The 17,526-nt window shown below is 46.1% G+C and overlaps 1 protein-coding gene across 1 annotated transcript in view; it reads left to right on the top strand.

Moving 5' to 3' along the window:
- The window catches only part of sin3b (SIN3 transcription regulator family member B), a 41,617-nt gene that overhangs the window by 18,925 nt on the left and 5,166 nt on the right, over window positions 1-17,526 (top strand). Inside the window, exons 11-19 of the mRNA XM_063200732.1 lie at window positions 1,776-2,014; window positions 2,708-2,891; window positions 4,594-4,803; window positions 5,607-5,802; window positions 6,821-7,138; window positions 7,860-7,959; window positions 8,438-8,616; window positions 13,114-13,283; window positions 15,036-15,209. Of these exons, the coding sequence (XP_063056802.1) occupies window positions 1,776-2,014; window positions 2,708-2,891; window positions 4,594-4,803; window positions 5,607-5,802; window positions 6,821-7,138; window positions 7,860-7,959; window positions 8,438-8,616; window positions 13,114-13,283; window positions 15,036-15,209 (1,770 nt within the window). The remainder of the gene's footprint in view (window positions 1-1,775; window positions 2,015-2,707; window positions 2,892-4,593; window positions 4,804-5,606; window positions 5,803-6,820; window positions 7,139-7,859; window positions 7,960-8,437; window positions 8,617-13,113; window positions 13,284-15,035; window positions 15,210-17,526) is intronic.

Below are 17,526 nucleotides of genomic sequence, written 5' to 3'. Positions count from 1 at the left end.
TCCTCTCCTCTACTCTACTCTCATCTCCCTCCTCTCCCCTCCTCTTCCCTCCTCTCCCCTCCTCTCCTCTCCTCTACTCTCCTCTCCCATCCTCTCCTCTCCTCTCCTCTTCCCTCCTCTCCTCTCCTCTCCTCTCTTCTATCCCCTTCTCCTCTCCTCTCCTCTCCTCTCTTCTATCCCCTTCTCCTCTCCTCTCCTCTCCTCTCCTCTCCTCTCCTCTCCTCTCCTCTCCTTCTCTCCTCTCCTCTCCTCTCCTCTCCTCTCCTCTCCTCACAGTGCTGTACAGCAGTGGTTCTTAACCTTTTTTACTTAACGCACCCCCTTTCGAAGACAAGTCGCGCACCGCCAACACAAACTTCCGCACGTGTATATGCACTAAAAATGTTTTTTAAAAAAAGATTAATTGATTAATTACAATGATTCTTGCTTGAGACATTAAACTAAAATAGACTTAAAATGGGGACCATAACATGCTATAATTTGGTAATAATTAGACCTAACTATAAGGTTTGCAAGCATAATTTTGGTCACAACCTCAACACAAACAAAATTCTGCGCACCCCCTGGAATCTCTGGCGCACCCCCAGGGGGTGCCCGCACCCCAGGTTAAGAACTACTGCTGTACAGGACAGGCCGCTGGCCCAATATCCAAGAGGCAGCAGGACCCCTGGGGGAGGGTTGCGGAAGCACTGCAGGGGGGTCGCATATGAAAGGGATTTTGTATAAATATAGGAAAACCCCAGTTAGACATTACATTATACTACATTCAGTAGGTCTACGCTTTTGACAAAAGCGACTTAAAAACAATTCATATAATTCTATAAATTGGTTAGCTAAGGTCTTCACCTTCACTTAGGGTTGCTATAAATGCATTTGCTATTCCTGTGAAGCTCAAGTTGAAAATTGGCTTTCTTAATTGACAAAAAATTGTTTGTCGTTTGGAATATGGGGAAGTAAGGAGTATGGGTCGCGAAAAAGCAAATGTTTTCATCTGTCTTCAGCTGGACGTGGTGTTGGAGACCATATATAGTAAATAGAAATGGTGTTCTGTACCTTTTAATAGATTCCAGCCATTGCGTGTGTACAGCCTCTGCGCATGACAATAACTGTCAGTTAGAAAGTACGCTACATGAAAGTAAGCTGTATCTGTTTTTGCTTCCTCTGAATCTTATCAATATAATAATCCTCTGTGGAACATCCTTGTGTGGACATTGGGATTATTTACAGTCACCATCCGGGTGCTGGAGAGCTGTGATTTCCTTAAAGGGACACTGAGTGAGATTTTTAGTTTATTTCCAGAATTCATGCTGCTCATTCACTAATGTAGAAGTATTCATTATGACTGGAAAAATTGCACTTTTCATACATGAAAAGGGGGATCTTCTCCATGGTCCGCCATTTTGAATTTCCAAAAATAGCCATTTTTAGCTGCAAAAATCACTCTGTGCTTGGACCATACTAGAAAATATGTGTTTATTATAAACTTTCATGTAAAGATCAAATTTGGCAATAGGCAGCCCAGTTTCAATGAGCAGCATAGTTGCAGTACCTTTTTTTTGACCATTTCCTGCACAGTCTCCCTTTAACCTGTGTATTTAATATAATTTATTATTCATAAATAATATAATATGTTATATTTCTCTTTCCCTGTAGCTTGACATAGTTTTGGAGACTAACCTAGCCACCATCCGGGTACTGGAGAGCTGTGATTCCTTAACTTGTGTATTTATAATTTATTATTCATAATATAACCTTTTATATTTACCTGTCTCTAGTTGGATGTGGTGTTGGAGACCAACCTGGCCACCATCCGCGTGCTGGAGAGTGTCCAGAAGAAGCTGTCGCGCATGTCACCTGAGGACCAGGAGCGATTCCGATTGGACGATTGTCTGGGCGGCACCTCTGAGGTCATCCAGCGTCGCGCTGTCTACCGTATCTATGGCGACAAGGCGCCCGAGATCATCGAGGGGCTGAAGAGGAGCCCGGCCACCGCTGTACCTGTGGTGCTCAAGAGGTACACACACACACACACACACACACACACACACACACACACACACACACACACTAGGAGCCCTGCCACAGCTGTACCTGTGGTGCTGAAGAGGTTAGGACACACACACACACACACACACACACACACACACACACACACACACACACACACACACACACACACACACACACACACACACACACACTAGGAGCCCGGCCACCGCCGGACACACTCACACACTCTTGTCATTTTAGTTTTTATACAGCGTGAGCTTCAGTGTATGTTGACTCAGCCCTCTACCCAAATATCTGACCTTTAAAGTGTGTGGGTCCCTGTGTCTGTCTGTCCTTCTGTCTGGCTATCTGTCTGTGTCCCTCTGTGTCTGCCCTACTATGTGTGTGTCTGTCTGTCTGACCTTGTGACCCTCTGTCTGTCTGTCTGTCTGTCTGTCTGTCCATCTATTGTGTTTGACTTTCTGTCCTTCTGGCTGTTCTTGTGACCCTCTGTTTTTGTTCTTTTTTTATATGTTTTGTAAATAAACCTTGTTTTCATAAATATGCACAAATCGTTGCGTTCAATAAATCGGTGAGCAGCGGTGTGCAGATTTTTCCTTGTTCTTTTGCGCACGATTATTTGATCCAGCACCTGTTTTACTGGATGTGCGCGTATCACTTACACTACTTTCGTCCCCATGTGTGTCCCCCTCTCCAGGTTGAAGGCTAAGGAGGATGAGTGGCGTGAGGCCCAGCAGGGCTTCAATAAGATCTGGCGTGAGCAGTATGAGAAGGCCTACCTCAAGTCGCTCGACCACCAGGGGGTTAACTTCAAACAGAACGACATGAAGGCCCTGCGCTCCAAGAGCCTACTCAACGAGATCGAGAGTATATACGATGAGGTGAGCAGGACACGGACACACACGGACACGCACACGCACACGCACACGCACACGCACACGCACACGCACACGCACACACACACACACACTGCTCAACAAGATTAAGAGCATTAAGGACTAGGTCAGCACACTGTCCAAAAATCAGGAATGCACACACACACACACACACACACACTTGCACTCAAGCACAAATGTGCACAGATATCAGTACATGCACACACATCGACATTTATACATTGCAAACATACACTGTGCACTTCACTGCAGACTTCTGCAAGATTTTGCTATTTTCCTCAGAGTTGAAGCTGTCAGCTTGAAATAAATAGATTTCATTTTTTTGGTGTAATTAACTCTGTTTGCTAGAGGCTACGAAAGTGCGTGGGTGTTTTTTTTTTCTTTGTAAGTTGCTTGCTGAAAGTGTTATTGGAAAAACAACAAGAACCGATTACAGGTCTCATTTAAACTCAATCTCTGCTCTCGGCAGACTAGAGGTGTCATTGTTTCGCACATTCTCTGTTTAAATTTAGGATTACGGTTAACATTATTGACCTCTCAGGAAAATGAGGAAGGACTGACAAACAGTACAGTAAAATTGAACTCTCATATCCTGCTGCCCACCCTCCCCACGCCTGCTAAGTGCCTACACACTTTTTGGGAAAAGTACTGTTGGCCTATAAAACGCCTAAATATTTCAGCCTCTAAAGCACATCAAAACATGGAATCAATTGTATTTTAAAACAAAGACCCTCATCTTGCATTAGAACGTTATGCAACATTGGAACCAGGGTTGCACGATATCAGATTGTCTGTTTGGGTCGTGTGGCTTTGGTCATGGCAGGCTTCTTGTGCATTTGTTGACATTCAGCTAGTGATTGGTCTGCACAGAAATGTTTTACTTATATGCGATTATTGGGTCATTTTTGCGATACTCATGTCACCGCTCTTGATGTTGCGGTTTCGATTCATTTTCTATATATTGTGCAGCCCTAATTAGAACATTGTTTATTCAGCTCTAAAATGCCAACATTTTTTAATAACAAAATCTTAAATTTCGTGAGGCAAAAGCTGTGTCGTGCAGCTCACGGTGGCATGGTCAGTGTTGTGCTTTGCAGCATACGGCATCAAAGGGTTAATGAGAGCTGCATGCTGTCATTCTGCTGCCAGCAGAATGCTCTTGTTGCTCTCTGGGTCCACAAACACATGTTTTGTTTCGGTGCAAAAGTGTATCTATTTTGTATCATTTGGGGGAAATATACATTTTGCGTTGGCCATTGCATTTGAATTGCAAAATGCTTTTTACATAGGTTTAAAAAGTATATCATATCCAGCATTGAAAGCAGAGTACAGAGGAGGGTTGTGTATACTAGCCAAACCCTTTCAGCCAAATGTAATGTCTCTTGTGTGCCTTCATATCCAGCGTACAGAGAGAGAGGGGGTACGGAGGAGGGTGGAACACACTAAAATCGACTTAACTACCATTAAGTGCTCATATGCTCACATATTTGAATGCTCCTACCATATTCGCATGTGTATTTGGATGATGACTAAATGTGTGTGTGTGTGTGTGTGTGTGTGTGTGTGTGTGTGTGTGTGTGTGTGTGTGTGTGTGTGTGTGTGTGTGTGTGTGTGTGTGTGTGTGTGTGTGTGTGTGTGTGTGTGTGTGTGTGTGTGTGTGTGTGTGTGTGTGTGTCTTCATATCCAGCGTCAGGAGCAGAGTACGGAGGAGGGTGGCGTGGGTCATCAGCGTGACGGCAGCGGTGGCAGCTCCGCCTCCCCCAGCGAGCCGCACATGGTCTTCAGCTACGAAGACAAACAGATCCTGGAGGACGCGGCTGCCCTCATCATCTACCACGTCAAGAGGCAGCCCACCATCCACAAGGACGACAAGGACCACATCAAACGCATCATGCAGGTAAAGCACCGTACACAAGGACCACATCAAACGCATCATGCAGGTAAAGCACCGTACACAAGGACCACATCAAACGCATCATGCAGGTAAAGCACCGTACACAAGGACCACATCAAACGCATCATGCAGGTAAAGCACCGTACACAAGGACCACATCAAGCGCATCATGCAGGTAAAGCACCATCCACAAGGACCACATCAAACGCATCATGCAGGTAAAGCACCGTACACAAGGACCACATCAAACGCATCATGCAGGTAAAGCACCGTACTTAAGGGACCACATCAAACACATCATGCAGGTAAAGCACCATCCACAAGGACCACATCAAACGCATCATGCAGGTGCAGTAGGAAACGATACAACAGCGATACGATATCACTTTATTGTCAGTTTTGACTGAAAGTCATTTTGCAATCCCTGAACAACGTGTTTCGCCTCTCGGCCTCGTAAGGGTCCCTCAGCCCGATGATGTACGACTTGTATAAGTCCAAGATATGGCCAGACAGTCCCATCCAAGATTCAAGATGGTTTAAAAGTATCCTATGGTCTGGTGTGTCAGAAGTGGCTCCAAGATCAAGGAGAATCACAGCTGAGACTTTGGTAGTAGCAGTGTTTCGCCTGAGGTCACTAGTTATTTTGATCATAGCAGTTTTAAGTGCTCTGGCTTGTTCTGAACCCAGATTGTAATAGTATGTCATTTTCAGATAAGACGTTTAATTGTTTAATAAAAGACCAAAGGACAAACATGTATGCAGAAGACTATTAAATCTATAATAAATATATAATGTAATCTACACAGCACTTCGTTCCTGACCTGTTCTTCGCGCGCCGCGGTGAGCTCAGCGAGACTGAGGACTGGACGGATGAGGAGAACGAGGCCGAGGAGGCCGGAGGAGAGAGAGGAGGAGGAGGAGAGCGGGGAGGCAACACGGGAGGAGTCACTCCTACTACCCCCAGCACCACAGGAGGAGCGCCAGGAGCTGGAGGAGGAGGAGGTGAAGGAGGAGGTTCATACTAACATCTTCTAGTACAGTAAGAGAAATCAAACCCTGCCTGCCCAATAGACCCAGTTGGTTACTCTGGGCCCGCCCATGACATTGCTTGTTTTCCCCCACGGTTGCCCCACCTGCTGCATGTAGTAGCTAATTAATGTGCCTAATGACTGGCAGTGATTGGCACCGCACGACCACGGGTGGAGCGTTCGGAGGGGAAAACAAGTTTGGTCTCCTAAGGGAGCATCACACCCTCCTCCTCCTTCTTCTCTTTCTGTGGCGTTTTGGTGGCGGCTTGCATAAGAGGTGTGCCACCGCCATCTACAGCGCTAAGAGAACTTCATTTATTCTCAACCTATAGTCTCCTAAAGGCCTCCTAACCAAAGGCCTCCTAAAGGGGTGTTCACCTGAAGTCACATGGGTCCAGGAAAAGTACAGGCTTGTTTTATCTTACTTCACTAAAAGATACTTGGTTTATAGTCCCCATGCAAACAACCCTCGTCCACTTAAACCAGTGGTGGGCAAAATGGTTTCATTAGATACAATGTAGTGCTGCATATTCCGAATGACCTTGTTTTACCTGTCCAATGCACCCAGGGTATCATTCACCCAGCCAATCAACTGGCTGGTAATAATAACCATTCATATAACCAGGTCATTTGGAATATGTGGCACTGGATTGTAACGTCCATTTTGTCACCATATCCTTGTGGAGCACTATTGCACTTTCAACCCGCCTCTCTCTCTCTCTCTCTCTCTCTCTCTCTCTCTCTCTCTCTCTCTCTCTCTCTCTCTCTCTCTCTCTCTCTCTCTCTCTCTCTCTCTCTCTCTCTCTCTCTCTCTCTCTCTCTCTCTCTCTCTCTCTCTCTCTCTCTCTCTCTCTCTCTCTCTCTCTCTCTCTCTCTCTCTCGTTATCCCCCTACACATTTATGCACAGTACAGGCGGGCGGCTATAATTCCACTGCATTTCTATACATTGTTATTCTGATCTAATAATCCTCCTTGTGTCCTGGTATGGCAGGAGAGCCAGGAGGAGTAGGAGGAGGTCCAGGAGGAGCTCAGCAGCAGCAGCAGCAGCCTCCTCAGCTCCCGTCACAACAGCCAGCGCAGCAGCTGAACGGAGACTCGCGGAGACGCCGCTGCACCTCCCCGCCCAGCTCCACCCCCACCTCCGACACCCCCACGGGGGGCACCACCCCGACCCAGCACACACCCCTGTCGGGCCCAGCAGGGCACCCCACCACGAGCAACAGCAGCAGCAGTGGTCCAGGAGGAGAGACCAGCAGCACTGGAGGAACCTCCACCACCACCACGGCCCCAGGAGGTGCGTTAACCAGAGGTGCAGTTCTATAGCCTGCTGGTTCTCACCAGACCTCTGTGTGTGAGTGTGTGTGTGTAGCTCTGGAACCCCCTGGTGGAGCTATACACACACACACACACACACACACACACACACACACACACACACACACACACACACACACACACACACACACACACAAACACACACACACGGTCTGGAACACTGCCGTTGTGCTATGCGAGTCACAGGGACTATATATTGACTTTTTAGAGATGAACAGAAAAGGAATTTGTTGGTGGCGAGGACAGGCAGAATGATAGATAACGAAGCCATGCCTTCTGAAGGCAAAGACGAAGCCAACACGTTCTCTCCCAGACCTAGTAGTGGAGCTCACGAAGCTGCGCGTAACTGCACAGATCATTTGGTCGAACATTGCTGGTTATCTAGGTGGAACAGTGGTACAAAAAGTAAAAGTGAAAAAACCTGCCACAGATTCTGACCAACACATGTGACTTCTCCAAGTAACTGACCATGTTAAACCAAGTGACTCAATATCAGATCAAGAAAATATTTGTTGGCAAGAGCCTAAACTAGGTTTAAATGTCTCAATATTCTAGTTCTACAATTCCAGTGAGCTATTGGAGGACTTTTGTGTTCAATTAGATTAACTTGACTTCAGTGTATTGACTTTTTATTTGAGAAGGTGTGTCCAAACTTTTGAACTGTACTGTATATAAATGATCAATGGTCATGACAGGTGCATCGTCGGGGGAGAAGCTGGACCTGCGCGACCCGGAGGCGGAGCATCAGAAGGAGCTGGACGGCGTCTACAACCTGCTCTTCGTCAACAACAACTGGTACACACGGGGTTAACATTTTATAATTATCTTGTAGGTTATGTAAAGTATATCATTTTAGCTTAAGTTTGATTTATTAGGGATCACATGGCATTTAAAACATAAATAGAGGCAGGCTCGCTGTGTAGAACCGCTGATTTTCTGTACCTCCTGCCTCTGGCCATTATGGAATAAAATCTGCTGAGTTCACCATAAAGGTGTTAATAATAATCGATCGAGCCTACGGCCGACAATTGAATCGAATCGTTTCGTATTGTGGGGCATTTAAGGATAAAAAGTAATCATAGCGCTGGCCCCAGACCAATACCCTAGCTCCATAACATAATAGATCAACCGTATTGTATCTTGTAGCATTCTTAAGTATCAAAAATAATCAAATTGCTGCCATAAGAAATCGATATACCGGTAATCGCATCGTCATGGAGGCTGTGATTTACACCCCTAGTTCACCATGTTGCCTGAATTATTCTCCCTCCAGGTACTTCTTCCTGCGTCTGCACCAGACGTTGTGTGCGCGGCTGCTGCGGGTCTACAGGCAAGCGGAGAGGCAGCTACTTGACCACCGCGCCGAGCAGAGTCACCAGCGCCTCCTGATGGCCGAGGGGTGGAGGGACAAGCCCAGCGACCTCGCCATGGAGCTGCGGCTCAAGCAGCCAAGTAAGAGAGAGAGACACACGCACGCACACACACCAGGGTAGCCTCGCGGTTTAAAACGTTTTTAAAAAGTCTTAATATTTTTTGCCCCTTTTTTAGGCCTAAAAAAGGTCTAAAATATGTGTCCCAGGTCTAAAATTTTTTAACAACGATCTAAAATGTATTTTGTCTACTTTCCCCCAACCGGTCTGCTGCGAAATGCAATTTATGAAACGTGACCGTCAAACATGAACATTAAATGTGGAAAATGTGAGCGAGCGTCAAAAGCATCCTGGCATTTCGGTTCCGTGACGACAGCTGGTCAGGCGAGGATTGTTTGTATTAGAAGATCTTCAGAGTGGTTGTTGAGGACATTTGGGTCATCACGGAAAATTGGGCATTTAAACCACGTTGTGCCAAATTTATTGCGTTGTCTCGGAAGGCCGAATTATCTGTGAATTGTGTTTCACCTCGACTGACAGCCAGCAACACAAACCGTGCCCAGCGGCAAATCCAAGGTTTGAGTCGATAAGGGTTGGTGGAGCCCCGTCACTTTGAGCAGAGCTTAATTACTTCCTATATTCTACCGCTCTATGTCTTAAAATCATCACAGACCGCCACTATAACTGCCATTATGTTATTTTAACAATGCGCAAATGTCTCGCCAAAACAATTAAACAAATGGCGAAACTCATGATATTAGCTGTAAACAGCGCATCTGTCTGTAGTCAACTTGAATATTTTTTTAATGAATCATAGAAACATGCTTACATATGCCTATTGAATAAGGGCTCGATGGTGGCCAGAGAGAGGTGCCTGTGGATGTGACTCCATCAACGGGGAGAGTGAAGAGACGGGAGGGAGAGTTGTCAAACAACTTTTTAAACGATGCTAGAATTGTTAAGCTCCGCTTAGTGTAAATGCTAACAAATTATGAATCTGTTGTCTTTATACAAGGATATATGTTTTCAAAGGGCACATTTCTTTAGATTAGGCTACTATGAAATGATATGTCTCATTGTGAGGCTAGATACTGGTACCAATGACATGTTGTATCTAGCATATGCCTTCATGGCATATTAGGGCCTACTAGGTGTTGACGGTGTTTTAGCTTGGGTGTGTTGCCTAATATGCCCCCTAACTAAGCTCTGTCTTGGGAAAAAATGACCCCCCCCTTAGGTCTAAAAAAGGTCTAAAATTTGATGACACACACACACACACACACACACACACACACACACACACACACACACACACACACACACACACACACACGCACAGCACAATGACTTTGCCATAGAGCTCAGGCTCAAGCAGCCAAGTAAGAGATATGCACAGACAGACGCAGGCAGACGCAGGCAGACGCAGGCAGACGCAGGCAGACACACACACACACGCAGACACACACACACACGCAGACACACACACACACGCAGACACACACACACACGCAGACACACACACACACGCAGACACACACACGCAGACAGACACACACACACACACACACACACACATGCACAGCACAATGACTTTGCCATAGAGCTCAGGCTCAAGCAGCCAAGTAAGAGATATGCGCACACGCAGACACACGCAGACACACGCAGACACACGCAGACGCACGCAGACAGGCAGACGCAGACAGACAGGCAGACGCAGACAGACACACACGCAGACACAGACAGACACAGACGCAGACACAGACAGGCAGACGCAGACAGACACACACGCAGACACAGACAGGCAGACGCAGACACAGACAGGCAGACGCAGACAGACAGGCAGACGCAGACAGACAGGCAGACGCAGACACAGACACAGACAGGCAGACAGGCAGACGCAGACACACACACACGCAGACGCAGACACACACGCAGACGCAGACAGACACACACACGCAGACAGACACACACGCAGACAGACACACACACGCAGACAGACAGACACACACGCAGACAGACAGACACACACGCAGACAGACAGACACACACGCAGACACACACACACGCAGACAGACACACACGCAGACAGACACACACGCAGACAGACACAGACCTGACCATGGAACTGTAACACAATTCTTCTGTGATGTAGGACGTGCAGTCTTAAATTTGCAAATTGTCTACAGTACACAGAAACACACAAAGGTGGCAATACGTGTGGCATGCAAAGTTAGAATCCCAAAAGCACTGCACCCTGTTGCAGACATAGACTGATACACACATTCCCAAATGCTCCGTCCGTTGCAGACATAGACTGCAGTGGTGTAGTCTACTTTCTTATGGTGGGTATACTGCATATTTGAGCATTTTTTGAAGTGGGTATACTGTATATATTTGTGCAATGCTAAATAATGGATCACTCAATTTTAAGTGGGTATACTGAAATCCCTGATATTTTCAAGTGGGTATACTCCGTATACCTGCGTTCTACGTAGACTACACCACTGATAGACTGATACACGCATACCCAAATGCTGATGTCCGTTGCAGACATGGACTCCTACACACATACCCAAATGCTGATGTCCGTTGTAGACATAAACTCATACACACATACCCAAATGCTGATGTCCGTTGTAGACATAAACTCATACACACATACCCAAATGCTGATGTCCGTTGTAGACATAAACTGATACACACATACCGAAATGCTGATGTTTGTTGCAGACATAAACTCATACACACATTCCCAAATGCTGATGTTTGTTGCAGACATAAACTCCTACACACATACCCAAATGCTGATGTCTTTCTGAATCAGTGACCTGTTGTGCGTTATGTGAGAAGGCCAGGCGCCACCATCAGTGCTATCATAACAGATTACTCTTGTGTGAAGTCATGTTTGAAGCCAAGGGTTTCAGCCACAGAGAGAAAGCTGTTATGCTAAGAAGAATGAAATGATAAATGTTGAAATGATGCAGTGGATCTGACACGGTTGTCTTTAGCCTGTTCTTTAAAACAGTGTTGCCAGATTTGGCGTTGTCCTGCCCAATTCGGCTGCTTTAGGATGGCTGTCATAGAAATCAGTACAATTTGGTTTGAAATTGGGTGGGATTTTGTGCCTCCAGGCGGTTTTTGAGCATTTTTTGGCCTTTAAATTGTCAGGCACATCTGGCAACCCTCCTTTTTAGAAGGCAGAAATGCGTACCAGCATACCAGCGTCCATTCGGCCGTTACAAAACACACCACTTGGCCCTACCGTAGCGCTAACGATAGGGCACTCGTCTATGTGGCCCAGTCCTACCACTGTCCTATCTGACAATAAACAATAAAGGCTTGAAAGGTCTAAAAAAATACTTAAAAGAAGAAAAAAAAAACACTGCTTATCGTCAGCCGAGATGAAAAGCACGGTGCCGCTCTTCGCGCCAGCCTCTTTGACAGTCCTGTGCCAGTCTCAGCTCGCCCTCAGACAGCAAGGAGCCCAGAAGAGCAACCGGCAACTCCTGATAGACCCACTTTCACAAACACATTGAGGGTGTGGGTAGTCGTGTCAGCGTGTCTCATACACGTTTGTCTGATGGGCAACACAGCTTGTGTGTGTGTACGCATGTGTGTGTGTGTGTGCGCGCGCAAGCGCCCTTGTCTGACACCTAACACGGCAGGCTTTTAGCGCGTGTATTGTCTGCGCATGTCAAGGTGAAAGTTACTGCTGGCTGTGTGCTGTCGCATTCTGTTGCTGATCATTCCAGAACACTCCCGACCTGCCTAAAGCTCCGCTTAGCTGACTGAGGAGTTAAACTTGTTGTCAGAGAAGGAATAAAGCTCAGCCATTCTACTCAAGACATTAACAAAAATCACAGTTACAATGTTTATATTTTTCATTAATGACTGCTTTTAAGGAAATTCTTTAAGTACCCAGGCCCATATTTACCTCAAGTTGTTGAGCATATTCTCAGATTTTAAAAAAAGTCTAAGTCTTTTGATCTGATGATTACTATTCAAGAAGCATCATGAATCCAGTGTAGCAAAAGCCCCCAACTCTACTCTAACTCCCTCTGTCCTGCTTTACCTTACCTGACCAGTTACTGTGCCAGTAGGGCAGAGAATTTAAATTCTGTCGTTCATTGTGTAAATAAAACTAAACTTGCTTACCTGTTTTAGAGTTGTGTTCTCTAACCCTGGTTTACCTGGGCCCATTTGAGGTGGAGCTGGAAGAGTACTGCCCTGCCTTCCTAGACATGGTGGAATAACTAGTTAGAGTATGGTGTGACCAGCTAACTAGTTTATTGTTGGTTTTAAAGTATCCATTAGGGGTGTAAATCACAGCCGTCATGACAATACAATACAGTATTAGAAATAGTATTTCTTAAATCAGGAATTCAGTTTTTTTCGATACTTAAGAATGCCCCACGATACGATGCGATTCGATTAAATCGCCGGCCAATACTTCCGATACATCGATACATTTCGATTTTATTTACATCCCTAGTATCCATATCTACCTGTTTTTCAGGTGAGGTTGAACGTGAGGACATTTCCTTTATATTCTGTCTAACCCTGGTTTGCCTGTGTGCAGGTGAGGTGGAGCTTGAGGAGTACTACCCGGCGTTCCTGGACATGGTGCGCAGCCTGCTGGATGGCAACCTGGAGTCCACGCAGTACGAGGACACGCTAAGGGAGATGTTCACCATCCACGCCTACATCGGCTTCACCATAGACAAACTCATACAGAACATCGTCAGACAGGTGAGATACACACACACACACACACACACACACACACACACACACACACACACACACACACACACACTAGAGGGAGATGTTCACCATCCACGCCTACATCGGCTTCACCATAGACAAACTCATACAGAACATCGTCAGACAGGTGAGACACACACACACACACACACACACACACACACACACACACACACACACACACACACACACACACACACACACACACACACACACACACACACACACTAGAGGGAGATGTTCACCATCCACGCCTACATCGGCTTCACCATAGACAAACTCATACAGAACATCGTCAGACAGGTGAGATACACACACACACACACACACACACACACACACACACACACACACACACACACACACACACACACACACACACACACACTTAAGATTTGGTAGACCCACATCTTCACTAGACAAACTCATCTAGAGGATCGTTAGACAGGCGAGACGTGCTCCTATAGCACACAAACCATCAGCACTACAACCAGCACCATCATCATATCATGTGGTTGTTTACTGGACTGAAGTGTAACAGGACTTTGAAAGGGCGTATCACGAGACTTGCCTTCTTGCATGATGATACAGTATCGTGACTGTGTGTATCACAATTTCTCGATTCAAAACAATATCGCTACAGCCCTAGTAAACAGTGTTGGCGTTGGGCCTGGAAGGGTGCTGCTGTGTGTTTTGATTAGTGTGTCTGCCTCCAAATCTTATTTCTCATTCAATCTGCCCTAAGTGCAACACCCATATATTTCTTCCAGGACCTGTATCTTGTCAGCATATTCCAGGTATTACAGAAAGCAATTTTCCCAAAGATTTTTTTTCTATAAATAGAATATGAGTTCTCAGCCATTTTTCAGCATCGCGTGAGCTGTCCACAAAATCCTGCACTCAACTTAACCCTGTGCTATTGTACTTAAAGGTACACTGTGTAAGATTTGTAGTTGTTTATTATTTCCAGAACTCATACTACCCATTCTTTAATGCTACCTTTTTCATGAATACTTGCCACCACCATCAAATTCAAAGTAATCATTATAACTGGACAAATTGGAATTTTCATACATGAAAAGGGGCATCTTCTCCATGGTCCGCCATTTTGAATTTCCAGAAATAGCCATTTTTAGCTGCGAAAATGACTGTACTTGGGCCATACTAGAAAAATTAAGTTTATTACTCAATAAACTTTCACAAAAAGATCAAAATTGGAAATAGGCAACCCAGTTTCAATGAGCAGCATAGTTGCGGTACCCATTTTGACCATTTCCTGCACAGTGTACCTTTTAAAAAAGAAAAAGAAAACACTTACTAACCCTACTAGGCATCTGCACCTATTGTTCTGTATATTTCCTGTACACGCTGTATCTGCATATCACCTCTGCACTTTGTATCTGCAAGTATTGTAGGCTATGATTATGTCCTCGATTGTGAGTCGCTTTGGATAAAAATGCAATGCAATGTAATGTAATGTAACGTAATAATGTGTGTCTGTTTGTTTGACAGCTCCAGCACCTGGTGTATTGGCTGTAGCATTAACCTGAGACTGTGTGTGTTTGTGTGTGTGTGTGTGTGTGTGTGTGTGTGTGTGTGTGTGTGTGTGTGTGTGTGTGTGTGTGTGTGTGTGTGTGTGTGTGTGTGTGTGTGTGTGTGTGTGTGTGTGTGTGTGTGTGTGTGTGTGTGTGTGTGTGTGTGTGTGTGTGTGTGTGTGTGTGTGTGTGTTCTCCACAGCTCCAGCACCTGGTGAGCGACGAGGTGTGTCTGCAGGTGGCGGAGCTGTACCTGGGGGAGCGTAAGAGGGGCGCGGCGGGGGGCAACCTCTCCTCACAGTGCGTACGTGCAGCATGGGAGACCAGCTACCAGTGGAGGGCAGAGAGGGTCATGGCAGAGGAGAACTGCTTCAAGGTACGACCTGAGAGAACTGCTTTGAGATATAGAGTTAGAGTCCCTAGACCCTAGAGAAGTCCCTTGATGGGTGCTACACCAGGATGCTGCGTTCAGTGCTTAACATCAGTAAAAGTGCACATGTAACCAACGAAATCCTATATGAGGGAATACCAAGGGTGAACGTGAAGATAGCTGTAAGGAGAATGATGCTCGCAGGACATTGCCAAAGGCACCCAGAACTGCCAGCCAGCAAACTGGTGCTATGGGAACCATCACATGGGTGCCGGTTAAGAGGACGTCCCACACTAACATTTGTGGACATACTCAAAGAAGGACGCCGGAGCCCAGAGTACCAGCGAACTGAAATGATGTATGGAGAATCGGATTGACTGGAAGCAACGATGGAAGGCTCGAGGACGAGAGACAGAGAGAGAGACAGACACAGACAGACAGACAGACGGACAGAGAGAGACAGACGGACAGAGAGAGACAGACGGACAGAGAGAGACAGACGGACAGAGAGAGACAGACGGACAGAGAGACAGACACACAGACACACAGACAGACACACAGACAGACACACAGACAGACAGACACACACGCAAACACACACGCAAACACACACGCAAACACACACGCAAACACACACGCAAACACACACGCAAACACACACGCAAACACACACGCAAACACACACGCAAACACAGACACGTAGACACGTAGACACGTAGACACGTAGACACGTAGACACACAGACACACAGAGAGACAGACACACACGCAAACACACACGCAAACACACACGCAAACACACACGCAAACACACGCAGTCACACACGCAGACACAGACACGCAGACACAGACACGCAGACACAGACACGCAGACAGACAGACACACAGACAGACAGACAGACAGACACACAGACAGACAGACAGACAGACAGACAGACAGACAGACAGACAGACAGACAGACAAACACACAGACAGACACACAGACACACAAACAGACAAACACACAGACACACAGACAGACAAACACACAGACAGACAGACAGACAGACAGACAGACAGACAGACAGACAGACAGACAAACACACAGACACACAGACAAACACACAGACACACACACAGACAGACAGACAAACACACAGACAGACAGACAGACAGACAAACAGACACCAGTAAATGTAACCAGGCGAATAGGCCCGCCGCGATGAGATTCAAGCAACAGAGAATCGCTTCTGTGCAGCAAAAGTGATACGAGCAATTGTAGCGACTAGAGTATGTCCGTTACAAGCAGAATGTAAGCATTCCAACATTCCCATTGGCTGTGGCGGCTCTTGCTGAACCGCATCATAGCTAATTTGCATAACATTGGCAGAAGTTCAACAACAAACTGTCGCTCGAGTTGCGTGAATCGCCTCTAGTCTCCTGAATCGCTTTTATCGCCTGATTCAATACTCGTCAATTACTTCTGTCGCTCGCCTCGCACAGGTCGCAGTAGGTGTATCCGTGCGGTAAGGGTCAGGAATGTAGGAGACGGTATGTAGGAGAAGTGTTTAAAATAGTGCACTCCTGTTATGTACATGTTATCCCTGTCATGATGATGTGGATTCAGACAGTGGTGTTGGTGCTGCTGTGGAAGTCACACTCTGGTGTGTTTTTTCCTCTGGCTTGTCTCAGATGGGGCTGCATCCCCTGTGCTGATTCTGTGCTCTGGCCTGCCTACTGATATAACGAGATTCAGATCATATCAAAAATGTGATAGTGATGATATACCTCATGTTTATTACACACACACACACACACACACACACACACACACACACACACACACACACACACACACACACACACACACACACACACACACACACACACACACACCGTATCATCTTTTATGCTTTTTATGTATATTTTTCCTGAAGCACATTATACTGATTTTGTGTTTCAAGTTAACTGAATTGCCTCACTGTTGCCCTTCTGTCCAAACTCTCCGGTCCCTCATGACTCTCTTTTGGACCTTAGAATCAGGGGAATGTTGAGGAAGGGAAATGGCTCTATTCTCTGACCAATAAAACACACACACACACACACACACACACACACACACACACACACACACACACACACACACACACACACACACACACACACACACACACACACACACACACACACACACCTCTCTCATTGTCACTATGGTAACGTACAATCCACACAGAATTTCAATGAAACTGTTCTCTTGCTTTGTGCCATCCTCCATCCATCCTTTTATCCTAGTTTTTATCAACGGGGGTTCTACTGCCCCCCAGGGGCATTGGGGAGCCCTCGG

Source organism: Engraulis encrasicolus, chromosome 6 (genome assembly GCF_034702125.1).
Source record: "Engraulis encrasicolus isolate BLACKSEA-1 chromosome 6, IST_EnEncr_1.0, whole genome shotgun sequence".
Classification (NCBI taxonomy): domain Eukaryota; kingdom Metazoa; phylum Chordata; class Actinopteri; order Clupeiformes; family Engraulidae; genus Engraulis; species Engraulis encrasicolus.
This window is presented reverse-complemented; position numbering and strand designations above follow the sequence as displayed.